This window comes from Alligator mississippiensis, chromosome 1, assembly GCF_030867095.1.
Source record: "Alligator mississippiensis isolate rAllMis1 chromosome 1, rAllMis1, whole genome shotgun sequence".
Classification (NCBI taxonomy): domain Eukaryota; kingdom Metazoa; phylum Chordata; order Crocodylia; family Alligatoridae; genus Alligator; species Alligator mississippiensis.
The window spans coordinates 448476790-448502114 of NC_081824.1; the positions used below are offsets into that span (position 1 = coordinate 448476790).

The window sequence follows — 25325 nt, forward strand, 5'->3', positions numbered from 1 at the left end:
AGATCAGAATTAAAATGCTGTGTCTCGGAATCAGTTATTTAATAAGAAAAAGATTTTCACATTCAATCTAGACCATAAATTAATAGAAAGAATATGGAGGTTTCTGCCCTAAACGGGAATTTCCCAGAAAAATACAAATATGCGAAGGAAAAGGAAAAAAACAAGTCCGGGTGAAAATAAGTTCTAAGATTTGCTATGAAGCGAGTGCTAGGGAAAGAAACATTTGCAGTTTACATTCACCATTAGGCAAAACTTCAGGGTATTTCTAAGATGTACAAGAAGCGATCTCTACTGTAATTCAATTTGCACTGATTAGCCATAAATTAAATTTTATAATTTTTTTTTCAATTTTGCCAGCCTGAAAAAGTGAAGGATTGTAATTACAGTAGCTGCAACTGCAATGTAATCAACTTCAAGAGTAGCATTACCAAAGTTAATCATAATAACAGATAAGATGTTACTAGTTTTAGTTTAATTGATTTGAATAAAACTATAATCAAGAATCACTCCATTTCACTTTATGCTCTATTTTGCAAAAAAGCATTAACAGAAGTTGTTTCACACAAAAAAAAATTACTCTAAAGAGTTCATAACTGTCAAAGTGCTAAATTTTCTTCCTGAATAATAGCTGAAAGATTATGCAAGCTCTGTTTAAAAATTTTTTTTTACCAGAGTTAGCAGGGTTTATGTCCAACTTTTCACCAGTTAAAAAGCATCCAGTGGAAATTGCTGTTGAAGGCAAATTGCATGTTGCCTCTTGTAGACAAGCCTGTGAACTTAAACTGCTGGGCAGCGCTCTAGAATGTGTTACCTAGGGTTAAAGAATGTATGAAGCTAGTACTGTCTGGCTAGTTGACACTTATTTTGAATACAAGAGCCACACACTTTATTTTGAGCTCATTTTAACTGTAGAAGCCTTCGTTATCTGAAATCAGGCAAAAAAAACAAGGTTCATCATTGCTCAGGACAACAGCTCACTTAACACTCTCCCACAAGTACACTCCAACTCCACTGTCTCTCCTTCCCCCCGGCACACGCACACGCACGCACAGTTATACCGCTTCCCAGAACCGTACACAAATCAAAACACCATGTAGATCAGCTGATTTTCTGGTGCTTAGATTTCGCTGTTTCTTATCACAGATCTACCTGAATAACAAACAAGATCTCAGAGGAACAGAAGTATAGCATATGAAATCTCTCACAGCTATTTTAAAAGTGACCAGCAAGGGAAAACTGCACAAATGTGCAAAGGTTTATGAAATACATATATAACAAATACTTGATTTTAAGCCTTAAATATAAAACCCTTGATCAGAAATATGTTAGTCTTTCCTATTTTTGCTAAAAGACTCCATAGAGAACCAAAAAAAGTAGGAGAGTTAGCTCTGTTTGACTACAAAAGGACAAAAGAATTGAAGATTTAAAAAACTCCCCCCTACCCTGCAATGTGCAAATTAAAAAAACTGTTAACCAAAAAGAAGTTATAATCTGACTAAAAATCCCTTAATTATTGAGATGTAGGTTGTAGCCATGTTGGTCTAAGGACATAGGCAGAGAAGGTTCTTTGGGTAAATCTGATATCTCTTATTAGACCAACTAAATAGTTGGAAAAATTCTTCTTTGCAAGCTTTAGGGTTTAAAAACCCTTCATCAGGCTGAGGAAGCATCTGCAGTTGGTCTGTGCTCTTCCTTGATGGAATGAATAGTAAAGAGCCAGAGGTTGGTATGCATGCAAGAAAGGCAGTCATTGAAGATGTAAATTGAAGAGTCAGTGGGTGAGAGAGAGGCTGGGGGGGCAGGGGAATGAATTACTGAATTTCTGAATTACTATCAGCTTGCCTGGAGTTCTTTATGTTTCCAAAAATTTCAGGAAAACCAGACTTAATTTCTAATTAAAATGTATGCATAAATCTACAGAGCTAAAAAAAAGTAAGGCAGAAGCACCACTCACGCTTTGCAGGTCACCTCCAATTCATATTTAAAATCAGTACACAGAACCCTAGTAAAAAAGCCATGCATATTTTATGTTCTAGGATTATTCTTAAAAAAGCCTGATACATTATAACTGACTGTACTGTTGGGGCTAAAAAAATAACCCAGAATGTACAGCAACTCCCTGTTCAGCATTAGCACAACCACCCCACAAAAAAAACCCCAAAACTGGTGAATTTTGAAGCATAACAGAATCCTGGGACTGGCATGAACACAAAAATAAAACAGTTAAAAGTCCAACATTACCACATTTTGAGTGCTAGATGACAACAATACCTTTTAGTTCTAACACTGCAAAGTAACTTGTTGACTTGACTCGTTTCTCCCTTCCTTATCACCTAGGCTTTCTGCTCCATTGTATTACTTCAAGAACAGCAATTTCCCTTGAAAATGCAAAGCGGCTCCTCTTCATAACCAGCCTGTCTCTGACTCCCAATTGTTATGCTTGCTTTCTCCTGAAGAGCACACCATCAAAACTTAAAAAAATAACTGGGTACTTCTGCATGTGCAATGAAAGCATATGAATTAAACTCCAGCACTTATTGTGCTGGAGTTTATTGTTCCCAGGAGCGCTGTTTGACCATATGCCTGAGACAGCAGCACATTGAGCCGGGGGATAGAGCAGCCCTGGCTGGTGGAAGGTCCGGGGTAGAAAGTGCGGTAGGTCAGCCGGTCAACCTGGGGCTGCTCCCCCCAGCTCACCATGCTCCAGAGAGGCTGACTGGGACATGAGGGTCCATCAGCACAGGGCTAGCCAGCAGGCAACCCCCACAATGAAGCACCCTCATGCCCTAGCCAGCTGGGGCAGCATTTACATGTGCGTTGCTGCAGAGTTTTTTTTACTCCACACCAGAATAGTACTTGTATTTACTTGTACTGAGATGCCAAGCCTTGAGATATAGTTGAAAATACTATAGTCAGACTTCTTTGTCTAAGCCTTCAATAGCTTCCCAGTATCTACTATGCAAAGGCAGAGATAGAATATATATAATACAGTAAGGTCATTTGATGATGCATCTAATTTCTAATGTATGAAGTCAATGCAGTGACATTTATGTTAGCTAGGGAATTAGTTATCTGGCAAGACTTAAGCAAGTTTCCAGAAAGAGGATCAGCCCTCCAAAGACTAATGAAGAATTCATTTTCCATTCTTCTTACTGACTAGTTAAAGAATTAAAACATTTTATTAGAAAGGCTTTTTTGAGAATTGAATTACTGATATAAAAGGTAGGTTTTTGGATTTATTAAACATCAAATTTCAACCCGTAATAAATCTAAATTTCATCAAGATGATGTCTCAGAAAATGGATTGAGGGAAAAGTAGTTTTAAAAGATCCCCAACCATTAAATATGTCTCAAGAATTTTCTAACTCATTCCCCACCCCCTCTCCCAAAGGACTGTTTCAGCACACACAGCATACTCCTAAATGTGCTACATAACTTCAGCTCCTAAAACAGGTCTGCAGAAGGTCCTAGCCAGTGAAAGGATAACAACTATTATCAAATCCAACCAGCCAACCATGAAAAGAGTATTTCTTTCCTTCCAAGGAGAAAAGAAGTTATAACAGCCCTCTGAGCGACCTACTCCCTCCACTTTGTCCCATTCTTAACTTTTACAGCACTCACCATGGCTTGTTCAGTGCATCTCTAACACTGACAAGTGCATCATCTAGCACTGACAAGATGAAACAAGCCCTAAAGCAGTAGCAAGACAAAGCAACCTGCCATTCCTCTGACAGTATCACATGTCCTAGTGAAACAAAGCTATGAGCATAGCCAAGAAATAAGATTTAAGTTTTTCTTGGAATGATTTTGGCTAATGCAAGTTACCAACCGCTTCTCCCACTAAAATTGTTCAGACCCTTCGTCCTAGAGAGGAGACATGCTGTACTCTCGCTAATTAAGACACACTTTTGAAAAAAAGACTGGTTTTCTAGACACAGCCTGCACCTGAAAGGGGAGTAAAAATAATAAATAAAAGAAAATAAAAATAAAACAAAAACAATAATAAAGATAAATGAAATCAAATAATAACATAAAATCAAACGAAATAAATAACAAAATAAAATAAAGATTAAATAAATGATCAAATGAAATGACAATGAAATAAATAAAAGATGAAAAATATATAAACCAACAAAATAAGATGAAAATGCTAAATATATATACCAACAAAATAAGATGAAAATACTAAATAATAAATATATAAGCCAACAAAATAAAATTAAAATAACTAAAAAGTAATATAAAAAAAAAAAACCCCAAACGCTTGGGCCGAGCGCACCACCCCCGGTCCGGGCCTCGCGCTGCATAGGATCGGGCCCTTCCAACTGTCCCCGGCGCTCAACTGCACTGCGGCTGCGCGGCGGTCGCGCCCGAGGCGGCATGTCCTCCGCCGGCGCCCGTAGCGGCCTTGCGCCTGCGCAGTGGTACAGCCGGTGGGGCCTGTAGGTGGGCAAGCGGCGCGGCACGGCACGGCACGGCACGGCGGGCAGGATGTCGGGGGTGTCGGCAGTGCGGATTAGCATCGAGTCGGCCTGCGAGAAGCAGGTGCAGGAGGTGGGGCTGGATGGCAGCGAGACCTACCTGCAGCCGCTTTCCATGTCGCAGAATCTGGCGCGCCTGGCACAGCGCATTGACTTCAGCCAGGGCAGCGGCTCCGAGGAGGACGAGCCCGGGCCTGGCGGCCGCGACTGGACCTCGCCCGGCGACGCTGAGGACGAGGAGGGTGAGTGGGGGGGCGGTCTCCTAGGCGACGGCCGTTGGGGCTGCGGGGGGGGGGCGCGGTCTCCTAGGCGACGCCTGGGCCCTGAGCGTTCGCTTCTCCCGCGCATGCGCCAGGGTTGGTGAAATTCCAGCCATCGCTGTGGCCCTGGGACTCGGTGCGGAACAGCCTGCGCAGCGCGCTGACCGAGACCTGCGTGCTCTACGACGTGCTCGGCATCCTCAAGGACAAGAAGTTCATGACCCTCGACCCCGTCGTGCAGGACCCACCACCCCCCAAGCAGGTACGGCTACCTCTGCACCCGCGTTCTGCCTGCCTCAGCGCTTGGTCCTGAAGCCCCGGTGGTTTTGGAGCTCGTTGCCAGTTGTGCTGCCCTTTTAACTTGGTGCCTGGGGCGGGTGTCCCTTTTGCCCATCCCTAGTGATGCTGCTGGGGTTGCCTACACCGGGCGCTTTCCACAAACACATTGTTGTTAGTGGGACGTGCCTCATCTTGCAGCACCTTTGGGTAGGGTTACCATACGTCTGGGGTTTCCTCTTTTTGAGCTCTCTGGTCACTGTCCGGGTGGCTTTTTACATCTGCCCAAATGTCCTGTTGCAGCTCCAACCCCCCTGCCCTGATGAAAGGTCCGGGATTGTGCTTTGCTCTGCTGCTGGGAGCAGGGGGAGGGTAATCGGTTGCAGCAGGGAGCACAGTTGTACCTGCCTGCAGCTGCAGAGGTGGGCGCAGACCCATGTGGTGCTCCCTGCTGCCTCCTGTCGCCTCCCTCTGCTCCACCTGCAGACCAAAGCTGCACACTAAAGCAAAATCCCAGACCTTTGGTCAGGGCAGGAGGGCAGGGGCTGCAACAGTGTAGGGCGGGGCAAGGGGTTGCCTGATCCTCCACCAGGGATGCATGACAGGTGTCCTCTTTTTTGGATCTGGAAATATGGTAGCCCTACCTTTGGGAGCAGATAGCTGGCTCGTATGTGTCGGCACAGGGAGCATGACCTGAGCCTCAGCCAGGTGCAGATGATGAATCGCTGCACTGCGAGGTCATGCAGGTTGCTGTTTTGCTTTCAGATCCCTTTTCAATTAGAAAAGTAGCTTCATAGAGTTTTGTGGTGTGACTCTGCAACTGCCCAGAGCAGGGGTGCCAGGTCCAGCCTCTGGGCCCTGGTGCTGGCCCTGGATGTACAGCTGACCTACACTTGGCACATGCCAGACTGGCCCTACATGCAGGACTCAGGACATGCACTGCATGCAGTGCCCACTCCAGGGCCCACACTGTATACAGCACCTGTGTGGGGTCAGTCCAGGGTCCTCCCTACAAGGCTGGATCCAGTGCCCACTGGGCCAATCCTAGACGGTACTGTACTTGGTGCCCACTCCAGTCATTCCAGGACCCATGTTGCACGTGATAACCACCCAGGACCAGCTGAAACTGGCATTGCATGCAGCTCGTGTCCCAATCCAGCCAGAGTGAGCACCACGTGCAGCACAGTCCCAAACCAGCGTTGCGGGGGGCAGGGGGTGGCCATTCTGGCTGTTCATCAAGCCCATGAACCAATCTTGTACCATATACTTGGCCCACCAAGCCAGAGGAGTTTGACACCCCTGGTGTAGAGTAATGGTTCTCAATCTTTTTAGACTTAAGGCACCCTCTCTGGCTTTTTGAGTTGAGCAGCACCCTGTTTCAAAAACTAATTGATGTATTACAGTGCTTAACTGCTTGAAGAGGGGCTGGGGAAGGAGGAGGAGCAGCCAGCAGGAAATAGCTTGTGCTGCAGTGAGGGGTGGAAGGAGGGGCCTGCATTTACCTCCTCACCTAAGCTTTTCACCTATCTCCTCTTTCCAGAATGCAGCACCCTTCAAAAACTATCACAGCACCCCAGAATGCTGCTTGTACCGTGGCTGAAAATCATTGGCCTAGAAGGTTGTGCACCCCTGATATAGCTCCTACTTTGTTCTCTGTTGGCTGAAAGGGTAGTGCTGAGACTCATTTTGGTCTGTGGTCTGTGTGCAGAGACTGCCAATACAGTTGTTTATTAGTGTAGTGTGAGGCATTACATTCTTTTCAAATAAGTTACTGAACAGCCAGCAAAAATAAGTACCAGCATTTTGCATTACCATCAACAATTTCTAGTAATGATTGCTTTGAAGATGTTTTTTCTCATAAATATTTACTTCCATTCAATGTTTATTTTCACGTTTCTAGAATCCTCAGTTTTTACAGTTGATTTCAAAAAAGAAGTCACTAGCTGGAGCAGCACAAATCCTGTTGAAAGGAGCAGAAAGGTTATCTAAATCAGTAGCAGAAAACCAGGAAAATAAGCGGCAAAGAGATTTCAACTCTGAGCTGTTGAGACTGAGACAACACTGGAAGCTGAGAAAAGTAGGAGACAAAATTCTTGGGGATCTGAGCTACAGAAGTGCAGGTATGGTAGGTTATTGCTTATCAGGAATCTCAAATTTTGATATTTCAAGAAACAACTGATAAATAATTATTCTATTCTAATATAATAAAGGGCTTAGTCTGTCTATCTTTCCGTAACACTTTTGGTCAACTGCACATGTGCCGCTGAGAGGGTGGGTGGCGATTGGCTGTGCAGACCCAGGCAGGGAGGAGGTGGAGGTGGGCAGGTGTGTGGGTGGAGGCATGCGTGCACTCAGCAGCTGGCAGGGAGGGAGGGAAGGTGGGGAAGCCCCGCTAGCTGCTCAGTGGAGGAGGTGGAGGCAGAGACAGATGGGAGGTGGGGGTGCACGCACCCACCCAACAGCTGGTGGGGGGGGGACAGGGGGGAGAGCCCCGCTGCTCAGGAGGAGGCAGATACAGGCAGGGATGGGAGGCGCCGCCCCCCCCCCCCCCCCCCCCCACCTTGCTGGTGGGTGGTAGCAGCACAGGGAGTGTTTACACTCCTTTGTTATTTTAAATCCGTTATTCATGACTGGCAATTTGTTAGTATTATATAAGCCCTTTTAAATTATAAAGGGGAGAGGAATTATTTATGAGTTGACATGAATAAGAAAGGAGCAAAGAGAAGAACTTGCTACTTAACAGGAGAGAAATTGAGGCACTGAGATGGCTAAGGAATTGATTAGAGCCGTTGCCTTTTTGGTACCTAGAAACCAAGTGTGTTGAAATATAAAAAAATATACAATAAGGAAGAATCCTGCATTAGCTGTAGACTGGATTGGATAAGTGCTAGGTTTTTTTCACCTTTTTAATTTGATGTTTGAGATTTGTTCTGTAAAGTAAAAAAAGAAAAGTTGTGTGTCACCTTTTCTGAATTAAGATCCTGATTGTATCTGAAGTATACACTTTCCAGTATTAACTTGTATTTACTAGAATATTGAATGAGTGAATTATGTTTTACTTAGTTAATGTAAGTTTCCTATTCTGTTTTGGAGCCATGATACAGTAGACACAAAAATGCTGTTTGTGTGGCAGTAACTCTATTGTCCTAGTTAAAATATTGGTCCTGAAAATACTACTACAAGTGCTGAATTCCACACCTGAGTAGTCCCACTTTAAGCATGTACATGTTGTTATTCACTTCAGGTTAAGCATTTGCACAGGTACTTGTGAGTAAAGGAGAATATAGCACCGGTCTAAGTTAAAAATGAATCATTGCTTTTTACGCATTATGAGGAGACAAAATTAATTATTTTGACTGCCTGGGAGTAAGATATTTTGCTGCAAAGTTGTTTTTGTTGGCAAGAACCAGGTGCCGAGATGTACAAAAAAACTCTCCCCTCCTCTTCCCACCTCTCCCAAAAAAGCTAAAAATACTTCACCGTCCATACATTTCAACTGTTCTACTGTGTTTTCGTAATGTTATCTGGTAAAGCTTTTTACACTAAAATTATGGGGTGAAGAGAATACATTGTGCTGAGGCGCACTTAATTTTCAAGAAACAGCCAAGTAAATCAAATCTAAGTAATACTCCTTTTGCATGGTACAAATGTGTGAGGACTTCCTATAACGAAAACATTTTCTTTTGAAAGTTTCCGTTGTTCACAGGAATATTCATGTTCTATGACACAACATGTACATCCCTGTTCTTCCCTTTTTTAGGATCCCTCTTCCCTCATCATGGCACATTTGAAGTGATAAAAAACACAGACATTGATCTGGATAAGAAAATCCCTGAAGATTATTGTCCACTGGATGTTCAGATTCCAAGTGATTTAGAGGGATCAGCCTATATAAAGGTGTGCCAAATATATATAGTATAATTTCTACATTATTTACACCCCAGGGAATTATGCACAGAAAAACTCAAAATTATGCAAAATTAATTACTTTTTTTTAACAAATTAAACTAAATACAGTAAAAGCCCTGTTATTGGGCATGAGTGGGGAATGCTGGGTGCCAGTTATGTAAACATTCCAGTTATCTGGGTCACACAAGGCAGAGGGGGGCAGCGGCAGCCGAAAATTCTGGTTATTAGAGTATTCTGTCTTGTAGAATGCCACATAACAGGGATTTTACTGTATTTGAGCCTTCTTTAAAAATATATGCAGGTACTTTGTATGGTTGTGGGGTATTTGGGGGGGGATTTGTGAAGGTGTGGGAGGGGTATGGGTGTGTGTGGGCTTTGTGGAGGGATTTGTGAAGGTGTGGGGGGATTGTGAAGAGGGGTGTGTATGGGCTTTGTGGGGAAGTCTGGGTATGACAGTATATGGCTTTTGTGGTCATGTGGGGGAGTTGTGAAGGTGTGGGTGGGTGTGGGCCCCCCACCACACCACACATCCTTCCACCCCTATGGTGCAGAGCCCCCACCACTGGCAGAGGCAGACAGAGCCCTCAGCTGCTCACGCCTCATGGAGCCCACCTGGCCCAGTGGCATGCAGCCCATACCCACCCACATGCACCACAATACCCACCCTCTGCCCCTCATAGTCAGGAGCTCCCCTCCCCACTTACCCAGCTGTCTAGTCATGTGGCTCTGTGCCTCCACATAATGGGGCTTCCAGCTGAAATGAGGCTCCCAGAATGCTCCCAGCCCCATGGAGGTGGAGGCACAGAGCCCACCATGGTTAAATGATGCAAAATAATGCGACTGTGTATGGTCATGCCTTTTATGCGCAAAATTGCATAGTTCCCCAGGGTGTAATTGTTCATGTACTGGTATGCAAAATGAGACAAAACAATCTCCTTTTTTCTTGTACAGGTTTCTATTCAAAAGCAAGCTCCAGATATAGGTGACCTTGGCACAGTTAACCTCTTTAAAAGACCTCTGCCAAAATCAAAACCAGGTACCATTTGTTAAATTTCACTCTCGAGGGGTTTGAATTTAATGCTTAATGAGGAAGTATTTGTGGTGGTAGAAAACAAGAACAGAGGGACATTTTCTTATTCTTGGTTTAGTAGAAATTCTATACTAGATTAAAGTTGAGGTTTTGCAAATATGGCTCCCTCAAAATGGCTACATAAATATAATGGTTCTGAAGGTCTAAATATCATTTGACTTTCATTCATCCACTTAGCTGCTGAAGTAAAGCTATTGACTCATTTGTCATTTCCTGCTGAAAATCAAGTGAGATTGCTATTTCAATTTCAACTTTCTCTATTTATTTCATAAAATGTGCATCTTTGGGTAGGCATTTAGTAGATGCTCTGATTGCCCATTTAAGTTGTCTTGTTCTCTTGTTCTTTCTCCTGTTTTATAAGTTTTTTGGTTGCATGTAAACTAAATCAAGTATCTTGTTTGTAGTTATTACAGTCACAAAAGTAGTTAAGCTGTAATATCTATGATTTTGTGGAAGAGGGGCGGAAAGGTGAGAGACTTGCATCTGGGAGCTTCTTGTATTCGAGTCACTACTTTCATAGATTTCATAGACATTAGGGCTGGAAGGGATGTTGGGAGATTGAGTCCAGCCCCTTGCCCCAGGGGCAGGAAGTCAGCTGGGGTCAAAGGATCCCAGCAAGACAAACATCCAAATGTCTCTTAAAGGAGTTCATAGTAGGTGCTTGCACCACCTCTGGCAGCAGTCTGTTCCAGGCCTTGGGGGCTCAGACAGTAAAGAAGTTCTTTCTTATGTCCAACCTGAAACGGTCTTGGAGGAGTTTGTGACCGTTTGACCTTGTCGTCCCTTGGGGCGCTCTGGTGAACAGGCGTTCCCCCAGATCCTGATGCACACCCCTTATATACTTGTAGGCAGCCACCAAATCCCTCCTGAGCCTGCACTTTTCCAGACTGAAGAGTCCCATAACTTTGATTCTGTTTCAAGTCAAATTTAGACGGATGACATCAATTCCTACTGCCTTTGAAGCACTCAGAATTGCTTAAGAAATCACTAAGATCGAGTATTGAATAGTGGATGCTTATAAGTTGGCAGCACAACCTATGTTCTTTTGGTCTCTTGCTGTTCATTAAAGGCAGGAACTGATGAAGTAGTAGTTTTTTTTAAATGTACTATGTAGCAAACTGCACAGAGTAAAGGTGAAGTTAGTGATTGTGTTAATAAATATTGACTTAATGAGTTATTCAGAAGCTCTATTCTAAATTGGAATGTATTTGATCCAGCAGGTACAGTGTTCAATAGTAAGTACCTTATATCCAACCTCACTAAGTGACTTGCACCATTTTAAAGGTCTGCATTAGCCAGCTTGTACAGTTAAAGGTGTTGATTTTGCTCTGTAAGTTCCTGAGTGGTTTGAGTCTTGGTTATTTCAAGAGAACAACTTTCCCTACCAGTTGCTATGGAAGCAAAGCAAGCTTAGATGCTCTTCTTTATTTCTGAGATCTAAATGTTTTCAGACGGGACATTCTAGGTGGGAAGTTCTCAGTGCCAAAACTAACTTCCTCATGGTTTACAGGCATATGGCCCCACCTGGAATGCTAGACTGCTCTGGTCACTCCATTCCAAAAGATGCATCATGTTTAGAAAAGGTTGCAAGGTGAGCAATAAAATAATTTAGAGGGATGGAGAAACTGAAAATATTGATAGTTAAATCTTAGAAATGAGACTGTGTGAGGTGATATGCTAGAGGTATAGATGGGCAAATGAGCTGCATTTATATACCTTTTCTCATAATACTAGGAATGTTTACATTTGATGAAAATGAAAGGTGTGATGCAAGCTAAGAGGAAATTGGTCTTTCATAACATCTCTTTCATCCACTGTCTTACAGCAGTAAGTTTCCACAGGGAATCTGAGAGCCTAGAAAAACCAAAAGGATCAGATGCTTTTACAGATAATGGGAACTTCAGCACTGCCGAACAAAGTCATAAATCCTAATGCTTCATACAGTAATCAGTAATTGGAGGGGCTTAGAACCTGCCAGTGGGTGGAGTTTATCCCACATCTGTTTATAGGAGACTCTTGAACTTTCTTCATAACTACTGGTGCTGGTTTCTGTAAAACAGGATGCTCTAGCAAGGGTCTGGACACCTATGGCATTTTTTACGTTTAGGGCATAGAATATGGTACCTATTTGTTTACTTGGGCAATAACTTAAAAAAATCAGGAACTGGACTTCAGGGGTGCCTGTACACAAATGCAGAGGCTGCTCCGACGCTGTAATTACAGCGCATTGGAGCAGGCTCGTTTAACCAGTAATTACAAGTAATCACCAATGATTACCAACAGTCTTCAATTGCCAATTAATTACTGGCAATCATTGGTAATTAACTGGTAATTACCACACTCCAGCCAGCCTCTATGTCTCCTGTATCAGCATCCCCCCACTTCAAAATGGCGCCGGTGGTGCTTGAACTAAAGCTTGTTGAATGACCTTTACACAAGACACTGAGGCACTTTAATTACACAGAGGAGCTTTACTTACATGGAGGAACTTTACATGAGACATGGAGGAGCTTTGCACGAGCTTTACACACTTTAATTACACAGAAGAGCTTTACATGAGACACGGAGGCGCTTTAATTAGAGCAGCTGTTAGAGCCACTCTAAAGTGTTGCGCTGGCTCCCCACCACCAAAAAACGTATAGAAGTGCCCTAGATGCCTAACTCCATAGTGAAGCATCTACCTGGCTTTTGAAAGTGCTTTGACTTTCTTTTCGTGGGTGTATTTTACATATCTTGTGTTGCAAGCTTCCAGTGCATTGGAAACTGGATCTGAAGCTGTAGGTCTAACCCAATACAACTAATTAATATAAATATAGGAAGAGTCTATTTAAAATTCACTAGTGTTTTGTTTTCTGTGCACTCTTATGGTGTTATAATAAGGTTCAGATTAGGTGGAAACAATAATCTAGACTTTTCCAGCCTCTTAACCATCTTACCTGATGCCTTAGTCATTCCTTAAGAGCTGTATACAATAGTTGTTCTATGCTATTTTTTTAAAAGAACAAGCACCATTCGTTTTTCTTAGGTGCTCCACATTGGCAGACAAAACTAGAAGCTGCACAAAATGTCCTGCTATGTAAAGAAATCTTTGCCCAGCTGTCAAGAGAAGCAGTTCAAATTAAGTCACAAATTCCTCACATTGTTGTGAAGAACCAGATCATCTCTCAGCCTTTTCCAGGTAGGAAACTTTTGGGATACTCTTGTTCTATAAATGGGGAATCCAGACTGAAACACTGATTTGGTGAAGGTTTTCTTGGTAAATAGGTTGACATCTTACTCATACCAAATAGATGCATGATGTTCCCTGAATTCTGCAATTAATTCCAACTAAATAAGAAGAGCCAAGAAACAACTATAAAAAATCCCTACATGACCACACTTCAGCTGGTGCATTTACACTGCTGGTGGCATTGTTTTTAAACACAGTTCTCTGTCCATCAAAAATAATGATAGCCAAAAGCACCGCCTCATGGAGGTCATCCTTTGAGGTTGTGTATCATTCGATGTAGGAGAAAGATTTCATCTGTTAATGGACCTTGAAGAGAGGTAAATTGGTTGGCATTTATCCTGGAAGGTCAGCAGTATGGGGAACCTGAAAGCATCACTAGTTGTTTAAAGAATTATCCATTCCTTAACCTGACTGCACCTGCTCAGGGCTATTTTTCTGCATTTATTCAAAAACAAGCAATATTGTATGTAAGTTATTCTTTCCTTGCTATGTTATAAAGAGTTTCCTTTTCTTCAACTTGCTTGAGTCCATAAAGATGGAAAACACCTCCATCTCTGACTTCTGTTGTCCTAGCAGCCAAGGTCAAATCAGCTACAGGTTCTTTGATTAAATATATATTAAATTAAAATGCAGCAGTTTTTTATGAGATGTTATTTGCTTTTCAACTGCAGTCTGACCTGATTGTTTTACCTTATCTGAAATTTTAAATATTGCTTTGAAAGCTAACACTATGGTTAGAAGAGGAGGAAAGAAGAAAAGAATAAAAAAAGATTTTCTGGCCATGTATTAGTCTACATGAAAATATTGACGGTTATTTTCTTCATTTTTTGTGCAGGATTGCAATTGTCTATATCCTTGTGTCACTCTTCTAATGATAAGAAATCTCAAAAGTCTGCCTCTGACAGACAAAGTCCAGAGGATCATCTCTATGTCCTGGAACACAACTTGCATCAGCTGATCAGAGAGGTAACACATTTTAGTTGAAAACTGACATTGTTTTTCCTTCAGGAGTCTGGTTTGGAGTCTTGAATACAATGTCGTGACACTATTGCACTATTAGAGGTCAGTCAGTTCCTCCCTGTGTAAAGCAGCCCTATTACATGTTTAAAGAAGTGTCTCCATTGTATAAATATGCAAGGCTGATATTAGAAGCTCCACTTGTACTTATGTGAAATACTATTCCCTTGATTTAGCCTCTTGATTACAAGAAGATGGTTCTGAATCTTTCCTGCATTAAGACTCCTCGCCTTTTTCTTGCTCCAGAAATTGGTTGTCAGGCTCTTTAAAGCAGATATCAGTGCAGGCATTGACAAAAGAAAAGCGCTACGTGCGCTGCTTCTGGAGCCTGACGATAGAATTTTTATTTAATAGCAGGCATTAAGTAATGACTAAGCCTGTGACCCTCTGTGTTCCAATGGGTGGTAGAGGAGGAGAGGGTCAGGGCACAAAGGAATGCACAGCCTCAAACACACCGTATCCAGAAAGTTCTGAGCTTGCTTGCCAAAATAGCATCTTCTACATCACAGCTCTGTTCCCATCTGTACATTTCTTCTAATCTGTCCTTGTTGTTTCTCTTGATTGAGAGCCCTTCTGGACAGGCTTGTTGCTCTGGATGGAACTTGTACTGCAGCAGAGCTCAGTAACCTTGCTGCTGCTACACAGATGAGAAAATACACCGGCAAATAGGCCTTTTATTAAAGGGGGCTAAGTAATCCAGGCTCTGTGCTGCCTGTGAGCTTGTGAACCAAAAAAATTGGCTGACTTTCACATTTTCCTAATTTATAGGAATAATTTTCTTTCATTAAAGCATCCACTCAGAGGAAAAACCTGAAAAGGACTTAAAGGCACTGTCCATTGCACAACCTAAAAGTAGAAGCATGGAGACTACTTTGTGTTCTGTTAGCTACCCCAGGTGTTGCAGTCGCATGCCATTTTTTTGTGGAAGTGTACATTTGTTTCAAGTGCTTCTTTTGAGAGGTGAAGCAGCGTGTGTTAGCAGACTGCATGCCATTATGGGGGTGTGCGTTCCTCTCATTTCTAACTGCTTTTGTCTGTTACAGTTTCACAAGCAAACTTTGAGCTCCACAGTGATGCCGCACCCAGCTAGTGCACCATTTGGCCATAAGAGAATGAAGCTGGCAGGGCCTCAGGCATTTGACAAAAATGATATAAACTCCTTGCAGTCAAACGAAGGGCTTCTGGAAAAGATTATTAAGCAGGCAAAACACATCTTTCTGAGGCGCAGGTATGTGCACAAGCCACTCTGGTTAAAGCCAAGGTAAAACCAAACTACTAGCATCTTCCCCCCTAGGCTGGTGATTAACTTTCAAAGTGTTTCTAAACCTTCTTATTCGTCATTGCTGAATACTTCTGTAAGACTTCATTGTTAGGTATTGAGAATCAGTAGTTTATTATCTTCAAGTCTGTATAAAAACCTCTATGGAATATGAGCACAAAAGTGTTCAGCACTTACTTCTCTTTTTATGCAATGCTTATATTGCAGCCTACTGATAGATTTATGTACCGCTTTGGGAAAAGATGACTTTCTCAGGGTTTTTTTCCCTCCATATACAGCTGAATAACTAATATCTAACTTGTTCAAAATACAGTATTCAGCACATTCTATTTTGGGGGCATGTTATAAAAATACAGTGTAAACAACTTGCTGTTCTGGCACCAAAACAGAGCATTAATACCCTTGCTCAGGTGTCCTGCATGGTTTTTTTTACAACATAGATGTTATCTTCCACAGCCAACTAGATCAAACGGAGTCTTGCTTACTTCCCCTCTGCCCTTGGAGAAAGGACAGTCATGCATATTGTCTATTGAGGGTGGTATGTCTTTGTTTTGTTTTAGAACTGCTCAAACCATTGATAGCCTTGCTAGTTGCATTGAAGATCCACAGATTCAGGCTCATTGGTCCAACATAAATGATGTTTATGAATCCAGTGTTAAGGTTTTAATAACTTCTCAAGGTTATGAGCAAATATGCAAGTAAGTATGAAAGCTCTGCAGATGTGGATTGTTAATTTGTTAAGAATGAGAAAATGCCTTGCCTTTCCTAGATTGTGATACGTGCTACTTTAAAGAAGCAACATTAATCTCTGTTCAGATTTGTTTTAGGAAGGACACCCCCCCCCCCCCCCCCCAGTTACTTCCTTCCTATAGCTAAAAGTTACATTTAATATAGGAATTTAATAAATAGATACTACATTTTCTTAAAATAAGTGATCATAATAGAGTCTCTTTCTCTTTCCCCCCTCCCCCCCAAAGGAGTCAAATCTTGAACTTGATTACCTGAGTTCAGCTTTTTTCATCATGAAAATCAGAGCTCCCCCTGCCCCCTTAGCTCACCAGGACAAGGAACCAGCAGCAGCTGTCCCCCCTGCACTACTTTGTGGTGCTGAGCAACCCTGATATGCTGCTGCCTTGTCCATGCCATTGCCCCTCTTCCCCCTCTCCCCCCAGTCCCCTGGCCCTGCTGGTGCCCCTCACTCCCCAACTGCAGCACCCTGGGCCTGCCAATGCCCCTCACTCTGCACCCACAGCCTCCCCACCCCTTCCAGTGCCCTTTGCTCCCAGCCCCCTGTCCCTGCCTGTGGCTCTCACTTCCCACCCCTACCAATGATGGCCCTCACTCCCCAACCACAGCTCCCTCCGGCTCTGCTCGTGGCTGCCTTTCCCTAACGACCCACCCCCAGTCCTGTCAGAGGGGGCCCTCAGCTGCCAGGGCTACGGGGTCAGGGACCCAAGTCCACAGCCCCCTGCTTACATCAGTACTCGAGTCCTGGATGCCACATATGGGAGACAGTGACTGCTGTGGCATAGCAGAGCACAGAGCCTGGCTTCCCTTCCACCATGGGTGGCATGGCCAGAGTGGAGCACATAGGGGTTTGGGGGCAGATGCAGGCTGCCTGCTGTAGGCTTGGCCTCCCCACCCTGCTGCCCTCCCCACAAGACCTCTGCAGCCTAGTGGCTGAGACCTGGCGTGGCAAGGCACAGCGGGGCCAAGTAGGGAAATTCAGTGCTGTTGCCACGAGTCCCGCACCACCATGGCAAGGCACCCCCTGCCTGCCTAGCAGCACTGATGGATACAACTCCATGCTGCCACCCCCACTTCTGCCAGTAGGCAGGGGGTTCCTCACCATGGTGGCACGGGGCTTGTGGTGGAAGCACTGAGTTTCCCTACCCCACCCCGCTCTGCCCTCCATGCTGGGTCTTGCCTACTGGGCCATGGAGTCTCTGCACACAGGCTCGCACCAAAATACTGGAGGTGTGATAATAGTCATGTTCGTTACTTTAGTTATTTCAATCCTGACTTCCTTTTAGCGAAGCTGTTAGTTCTTTTACTACCTTGAGTGACCCAGAAGTTGCTGGGATCACAAATGAGCCCAGTTCCTTTGTATTATCTTTACTTGCTGCTAGGTCCAGTTTTGTGAAAAAATGTAAAACTGCAGTTTTGAGGATTTTGTGCTTTAGTATCACTTAAGAAATAGGAATTTTTAAAAAAAAGTCCTTATTTATAGCAATGGGACTGATATAGACTCAAGTAGACATGCACGGTTTTGTATCACCAGTAGATGTGGTGATTGTAGACCAGCGGATGTTGGGTTAATCAAAATATTTAAAAACAAGTAGAACTTACATAATATTTAAAGTCTCCTGCTTTTGTTAGTCATTCAGAAAACAGCTGTTTCCCCTTTCTGTCCTAGTCAGTAATAGAGTCTGTTGAGGTGTGAGCTTCCTACAGGATTATTCTTAGTAAGTTTAAGGTACTTCAATCTTAAACCTTTTAAAATGGATGTCTTCTGCCAACTTTTAGACAGTTTTAGTAAATATACATGTATTTTTGTCCTTGTAAAGGTCTATTCAGCTACAGCTGAACATTGGAGTTGAACAGATCCGAGTAGTGCACAGAGATGGAAGAGTTATCACATTATCCCACCAAGAGCAAGAGCTGCAGGATTTCCTTCTGTCTCAGGTAAACTTAAAGACTAGAAAAGGAATAACATGGACCTCGTATAGATCTGTATAAACAATGTAATAGTATGCATATTGCTGTATGTCTCTAGGATAAATTGTAGCAAGTCCATGAGCACAGTTGGGGCAGAAGTATCATTTAAAGGTGCCAAAGATGGAAGGTTTTAGAAATTCTGCATAGAGTACATAGTTGGTCTAATAAAAGATATCACATCTACTCAAAGAACCGTACATGCATAGAATGGAAAACTTTAGAAGAAGATTTATATTCCAGGCTTCTCATGGTTGATTACATTCTTCAAGAAACACCTGTATGTCAGCTGTGGCAACTGATTCCAAAAATGGCATCACACTGTAGCCAGGTTCAGAAGTACCAGTGGCACACACAAAAATTTGAAATATACTTAGTTGCAAAGTATGTGTTACCTACCATGTGAACTGTCAGTAAGCTGTGCTTGCTAGAAGCCTCACACTAAACAACTGACATAGTTCTCACCTTGTCTGCTAAGGGTCTTGTTAGGGTCAGAGAATCTTTATAGTTCACAATGCCTATAACTGCTGTCACTTTCAACGTTGACACAGTGTTTCCAGCTTTGTATCTGATATTACCCAATAATTGGCATTTGAATGAAGTATGGGTTCGGAACTGTTTAGAACGAGGCTTGGTTTTGTTTCAGCAGCAGCGGTGTTTCTAGTAGTGCATTCTATGTAGCATAGATGCAGGCATTTGATCAGCAGAGTATTCTGAATTAGGTGTGCCTGATTTGAATTATGTGGAACTCTGACAGGGAGTTAAAATCAATTTTATCAAAGCTGTTGCTTTCCCTAGTCAGATGGTTTACAAACTCCTCCCTGGAGAGCTGGCTGGCTGTCTAGCACTAATACCTCCTTGCTTCCAACTGTTAAATCGCTCCATTGAAAAGGATTTTAACTCTTCCAAGCAATTGCCCTACTTTACATTGGGATGTAAGTCCCAAGTAGTAAGTGTGATGTTCTCTGCATTGTGCCAAAGCCCAACTTGTGTCTTTCCAAATTTGCCCTGAAATATTGTTTCCTATTGCTTATTCTGGAGCCCTTTCTGCAATTGTTTTATAGAAGAAATTGTTTCTCTAATAATTAATTTTAGTCTCTCCTTAATTGGATGTGCAATCTTACAATTAAAGTTTTAGTGATTCTAGAGATCTGTGCTAATTGATCTTTAAAAACTCACAAACCCATGTATTGTAAAAGATTCATACGTCTGTTCAGCTCTCTGTTCACAAATGAGCTAGTATAGACTTGGACAGAAACAAATTTCTAGTTGGTATCATATGAATTTTGGTATGATTAAGTCTCAAACTGGGGTGTGCATATAGTGGGGGAAAAAGCATTTAAATAACCTAATATAGACCAGGAAAAAGAAATGGAAGCTAGGGAAAACTAAACGTATAAAATCCATTGCAAGGCACAAAGGAAAAACACCATAAACCTCTGTCTTCTTTTAGATGTCCCAGCATCAAGTCCATGCAGTTCAGCAGCTCGCTAAAGTTATGGGATGGCACGTTCTGAGTTTCAGTAATCATGTGGGCCTGGGGCCAGTGGAGAGCATTGGCAATGCATCGGCAATCACCGTGGCATCACCAAATGGAGACTACGCTATTTCAGGTAGTACTTCATTTGATTGTGATCATAAAATGTATTTGAGAGTAAGGTTTTCTAGCTGTTTGCTTTTAGAATCAATCTTAAGATATTAAGACTTCAGTATAGTAAAATATTTTCTGAACAAGCTTTCCCTTCCAGTCCTCCACTCTAGCCACCACAACCTTTTAAATGTACAATTGATGCAAGTACTAATTCTTCTAAGGGTGCTTCTCAGACCACTGTTTTATACTCAGGTTATTGACTTAAAAGGTTTTAAGAAATGGCTTCAAACTAGTTGTTTAATGCGCACAAGAGAAATAGTTAAATATTTAATGTGTTTCATGGTAGGTAATGCAAATAAAGTTACTTGCATTCTGCACAGAGTGAGGTTGGAGAGACAGTTGCTCTGGGTTTAGAACTAGAGTTCATGTCCCTTTGTCTTGTGTTCTGACCACAATCGTGTGGTTTCTGAAGTGGAGATAATGTTGCAGTACACGTTTTTCACCCGGTTAAATCAATTTGACTGCTCCTTTTAGAAGCAGAGACTCCCATAGTACTTTAAAGCAGTGGCAGCAGCCCTTTTTTGGCAGGTATGCTACGAATTGAGCCACTCCAGTCCCCTTCCCCTGCTTGATCCGCTGCTCTGCTTTTCGCTTCCTGTCCTATCTGCTGCTGTTGCTGCCTTTTCCCCTCCCCAAGCTTATGCGTACCCCCCACACAGCTGCCTGTGGCACTTGTGGCAAACATGCTGCAGGTTGGCCACCCCTACTCTGAAGAATTGCAGAGATCTCTGATAACAGATCTGACAGATCTGTTGGGAAACCTCCTAATTCTCTCTCTAAGAGATTGAAATGTCTGCTGCAAAAGAAGCCTTCTGTAAACTCTTTTTCTTGAGGGAGCATATTGAAGGTGCATAAACACATTAAAATGCAATAAGAATCAGTAATGAAACACTAAGTCTCATTAAGAACTACATTAGCCTGTTTTAATTTTCTTAATTGCAGTCAGTAAATGCTGGCTTGCCCTGACCAGGAAAACAGTGTTAAAGAGCAACAAGTATATGGAGGGAGAATTAGAGCAAGCCAGAAGGAAACACTTTTGATGGAGTAGCTGTGTTTATGAATTTCTCTTGTTTAATTAGTGGTTTTCATGGCTTAGGGGAGTGCTTCCTAACCTTTTCCTCAGTTTTGACCCCATTTAAACATTGAAAATTTTTTGCAACCTCTAAATAATCCAGCTTGATCAGTGACCCCTCCCCCCATGGGCCGGAGCAGAGCCCATGGCGGGGGGTGGAGATGCGGGCTGTGGCCTCAGGGCTCCCTGCCCTGCTGTCCTCCCCCCGGGGACCTCTACAGCTCAGCAGGCAGGACCCAGCACAGGAGGGCAAAGCAGGATGGGGAGGCTCGGTGCCACTGCCAGGAGCCCCATTATGGCTACACTGCCATGGCAAAGCTCCCAGCCCTGCCCCACTCCTTCCCTCCCTCACGAGGACCTCAATCTGCCCTCTGCCCCCCACCATATACTTACCTAGAGGGAACTGCAGGAGCTGTTCTCCAAGCTGCCTGGCTGCTACATGTATCTCTGCATGTGTACGTGCACATGGCACCCCTTGCCTGGTTACCTTCCTCCCACTCCCCAGACCTGCAAGGGGAGCATGTCATTTCCTGCTTTTTCATGTGATTTTCAACAGAATCAGTCAACACTGTTGAGTGTCTTTGCGACCCCATTTCCTATCATTACAACCCCAAATGGGGTTGTGACCCCAAGGTTAGGAACCACTGGCGTAGGGGGACATGTAACCTGGTGTTTGAGGCTATATCTAATGAGGGACAGGAAAAGCTCTTCAAGCCTTTTTTTGTCTTTCTTTTTTGTCCACTGCAGTGCGTAATGGTCCTGAAAGTGGCAGCAAGGTTCTGGTTGAGCTCCCACGGTCTCAATGCAAGGATCTCCCCAAAAGTGACGTGTTGCAGGATGGCAAATGGAACCATCTCCGCGGGCCGTTCAAGGAAGTCCAGTGGAACAAAATGGAAGGGCGCAACTTTGTATATAAAATGGAGCTCCTCATGGCAGCCCTAACCCCCTGCTATTAGTCCAGCATTGCACTGAGGAGGACTTTGGCTTCCTCTAGTAATAGTGAGCTGCTACAAGTGCAGCAAAGAGACACTGATCCTGGACAGTACTACACAAAGTGTTCAGGCTTGCAGGTCTGTACAGACACATCTATTATGATCTCTAAGGCACCAAATGTTCTTGCTAGGTGAACTGTGATTTTTTTTTTTTTTTTTTTAATAAAACTTTCTTTCAATTAAAACAGGAAACACCATTTTTTTCCTAGCTGTTTTGTCCTTCGTTTTCTTATATCAGAGTACGGTTTTGTCAACTGCAGATTTCTAAAAATCCAGCTTTGGGACTATGTGCAGGAACTGAGAGATCCTCTGAGTATTCGTGAGATTACATTTCTGAAGCACTTGCCCTAAATGAACAATGAAGATAGCAGTACAGCTGTCTAGGAATATTTTTACTGTGCTTCAGATGGAGTTGGCTTTGACAGACTTCCTTTATAAAATTAAATTCAGCAGGCAGTTTATTGCTTCAAGGAAGACAGCTCATCAAGAGTGATTAAATGATATTTGCAATTATCTCGGCAGACCTCCTGAAGGCAAATTGTTTACCTGAAGCATATAAGGGAGCAGGCCTGATACTCATAGCATGTCAAGTGGCTTGCCACTGTAGCAGCTAGTAGATTTGTTTTGGATGGAAATGGGACCAGGACGGAGACAGAGAGCCCACACTGAATGATTAAAGCCACCAAACATTTGTGATTCAAGCCATCCTTCTGCAGCAAGTCCCTGACTTGAACCGTCCCCTTGTGTGCACCTGTGTGTGCCCTCTAGTTCTCTTTTCCTCTTATGTCCTTTCCATTTATGTCTTGAGATGCAATTTCTCCACACCAAAGGCCTAGAAGTGAATTTGGAAATGCATGCGGACAGTTCTCCTCTGCAATATGAAGTTTCATTTCTTCCTGGGAGAAATTTTACAATCTTTGCATTCTCCTTTGCCTGAGGAAGGGCACAAGCCCAAAAGTTTACAAATAAAGACATTTTTTTGTAACTAGTTGGTCTAATAAAATATATCACCTCTATCGCAAGAGTTCTGACTGCTTTTGCCTTTAGATCAACATGGGTACAACCTATATCCCTGCAGATAATAATGCTCTTTAATGCATATTTGGTGGCAAATCTACCTCTAGTAAGCGTGAATTAGGTTAGTGGGGGCAAACCTCTTTTGGCAGGCGGGCTGCAAATTAGTTCAGCATCTCAAGGTGCCATTCTGATCCCTTTCCCTTACCTGACCTGCCATTCTGCTTTCTGCTCTCTGACCAAGCTGCTGCTGCTCTTTTTCCTTCCTGTCCTGTATTCCCTGCCTGATCTGATGTTCTGGGTTTCTGCTCCCTGCTCTATCTGCTGCTGTTCTGCCTCTTTCTCCACCCCATTCTTCTGCATGCCACACACACACAGGCTGCCCATGCCACTTGTGGTACCTGTCTACAGGTTGGCCACTATTGTTGCATAGACCCACTTGAGTTCAAGTCAACTGGCCCTTTGTTACCTTTGTTTTTTCCTGCTCTATTTTTGTGTAGTATCTGAATGAGGTTCAGGCCAAGGGGTTTTCTATATTTGCCTCTGAGCCTGAATTGAGAAGGTCCCTGTTGTACATGAATTCATATACAAACCTTGCATGTAAATCCTCATTAAGCTGGAACGGAGCTGTCCTGATGTACCCCTCTCATAAGTAAACTGAGCTGATGCCATTCTCGTCCCTTCTGCATTGATGTCTCCCAGGCCAAATGCAACGTTTGCATAAACAACAGCTTTTTTAGCACGGAGTGTTTTATGTTCTAGGAAAGCTGAACAAGGAGGAATTGGAGGGAGTTTTAAGACCATCCATAGGGCAGAGTGCAAAACTGCTCTCCTGCTTGAGGGTGAATTGCTAGTGATCTGTTTTAGGTTATGTCACTATGTAAGTTTTAGACTCATGCATACTGGACAGCCTTGGTGTACAGCTGGTGGCCCGCAAGTGGTTACATGCAGCCCCCTGCCACTGCCCCTGTCGCCTTGGTCTTGGGGCTCCCTGTCCTTCCCCTGGCTTCTGCCTGACTCAGCCCCATGGGCCAAGGCAGTGCAGTGCAGGCTACAGTGCTGGTAAGCCGGCATCTCAAACCACTGTGATGTAGTGCCATGGAGGGGGGCCCACAGGGAGCTCCAGATGAGGTGCCAGGCTGTGTGGTGGGCAGGGTGGGAGAGCACCCAGCCTTGTGCGGGATGGATGAGTTCCTTCTCTTGTGCACTGCAATAGTAGGGGGGGGCACCCACCCATGTGTGTGGAGCACAGCTTGTGGGGGTGGGATCTGTGGCCCCTGTTGGTGCAGCTCACTGGCTGCTTGGAAGTTAGATAGGCCTGACTGTACAGAGGTAAATGGGTCCCTCTTTGTATAACAACCATGAGGATCACGAGGAGAACATAGTAACCGATAGCTGTAGCAATTATCTATTAGGCAATTCATTCTGGGGCATGGTCTGATGTGCCTGCCCTCGGCAGTTATTGCCATTGCAATGATAATTACCATTAAGGACCATAAAGTTATTGCTACATGTTGAAGCTGTAGTTTCTGTACAACTGATCTGTAAGATTTGAAAATGACTCCTGTCACCTGCCCATGGCAGGGTGTATTTTCACATGCCCTGTGGAGTAAATGGGGTGGAAATGTCTATTGACAACAGTTTATGGGGCTTTTACTGCAAGATGGGTAAATGATATGTAGGGCTTAATATGCTTTATAATGAGTAGTTACTGTCAGATTCCAGTTAGAGAAAGGATGATGAACAAATGGGGAAACAGAGACAAAGGGCTTAGCAGTCTGTTGGAGACATGATTACAGTGAGTCCTCCTAGCCCCCAGGCCTGTATTCATACTACTGTCATATTTGTCCTGCACATGAGAATGTGAAGTAAAAGTAGTAGAGCTTACACTGTGCAGCAAACTGAAAAGATGGGACTTGCTTTGGCATTTAAACTGGTGTTGGGACTATCGCTACTTCAGACATGTAGCAGGCTTCCCCTCCCCTTGTGTCACAGATCGAGGTCATAGTGCAGCTGTGAAGCTGCTATGTTTTGTCATTTTCTGCATTTTCCTAAAGAAAGTAAATGCATGTGGCATGTTGCTCTGTTTGCAAGTGGTGCAGAAAGGCTTTGCATGGGTGATGCTGGCCAAGGATTAGGCCCTTAAAGAGCCTGACTTTCAAAAATGCTGAGTACTTCACAGCTCCCACTGGAAATTCCTAAGGGCTCAGTACTCAAGAAAATCTGGCCAATCATTTTGGCTCCTAATTTTAGACATTCAAATTTGCTAGTTGGAGCAGTCTTCACCTTCTTTCTATAGGCAAACATAATACCAATACATTTCCAAACGTTTAGTGCACT

At 43.4% G+C, this 25325-nt stretch overlaps 2 protein-coding genes and 1 non-coding gene across 5 annotated transcripts in view; 1 reads left to right on the forward strand and 2 right to left on the reverse strand.

The window, feature by feature from the left end:
* The window catches only part of TAF1D (TATA-box binding protein associated factor, RNA polymerase I subunit D), a 46857-nt gene extending 42189 nt beyond the window's left edge, over window positions 1-4668 (reverse strand). For all 3 annotated transcript variants that reach the window (XM_019483627.1, XM_019483625.1, XM_059721316.1), the window contains exon 1: window positions 4582-4668. The gene's annotated coding sequence lies outside the window, so the exon portion shown is untranslated. The remainder of the gene's footprint in view (window positions 1-4581) is intronic.
* Window positions 1063-1146, reverse strand: LOC132248059 (small nucleolar RNA U2-19). Its single transcript, XR_009459414.1, has one exon. It is a non-coding gene; the product is annotated as a small nucleolar RNA U2-19 (small nucleolar RNA).
* MED17 (mediator complex subunit 17) lies at window positions 4445-22987 on the forward strand. The gene is made up of 12 exons (XM_006273985.4): window positions 4445-4723; window positions 4837-5003; window positions 6918-7137; window positions 8778-8914; window positions 9878-9962; window positions 13042-13194; window positions 14081-14211; window positions 15306-15490; window positions 16102-16239; window positions 18109-18226; window positions 19710-19869; window positions 21727-22987. Exons 1-12 carry the CDS (start codon window positions 4492-4494, stop codon window positions 21933-21935), a joined length of 1935 nt encoding a protein of 644 aa, XP_006274047.1. The 5' UTR covers window positions 4445-4491; the 3' UTR covers window positions 21936-22987.
* The last annotated feature ends 2338 nt before the right edge of the window (window positions 22988-25325 follow it).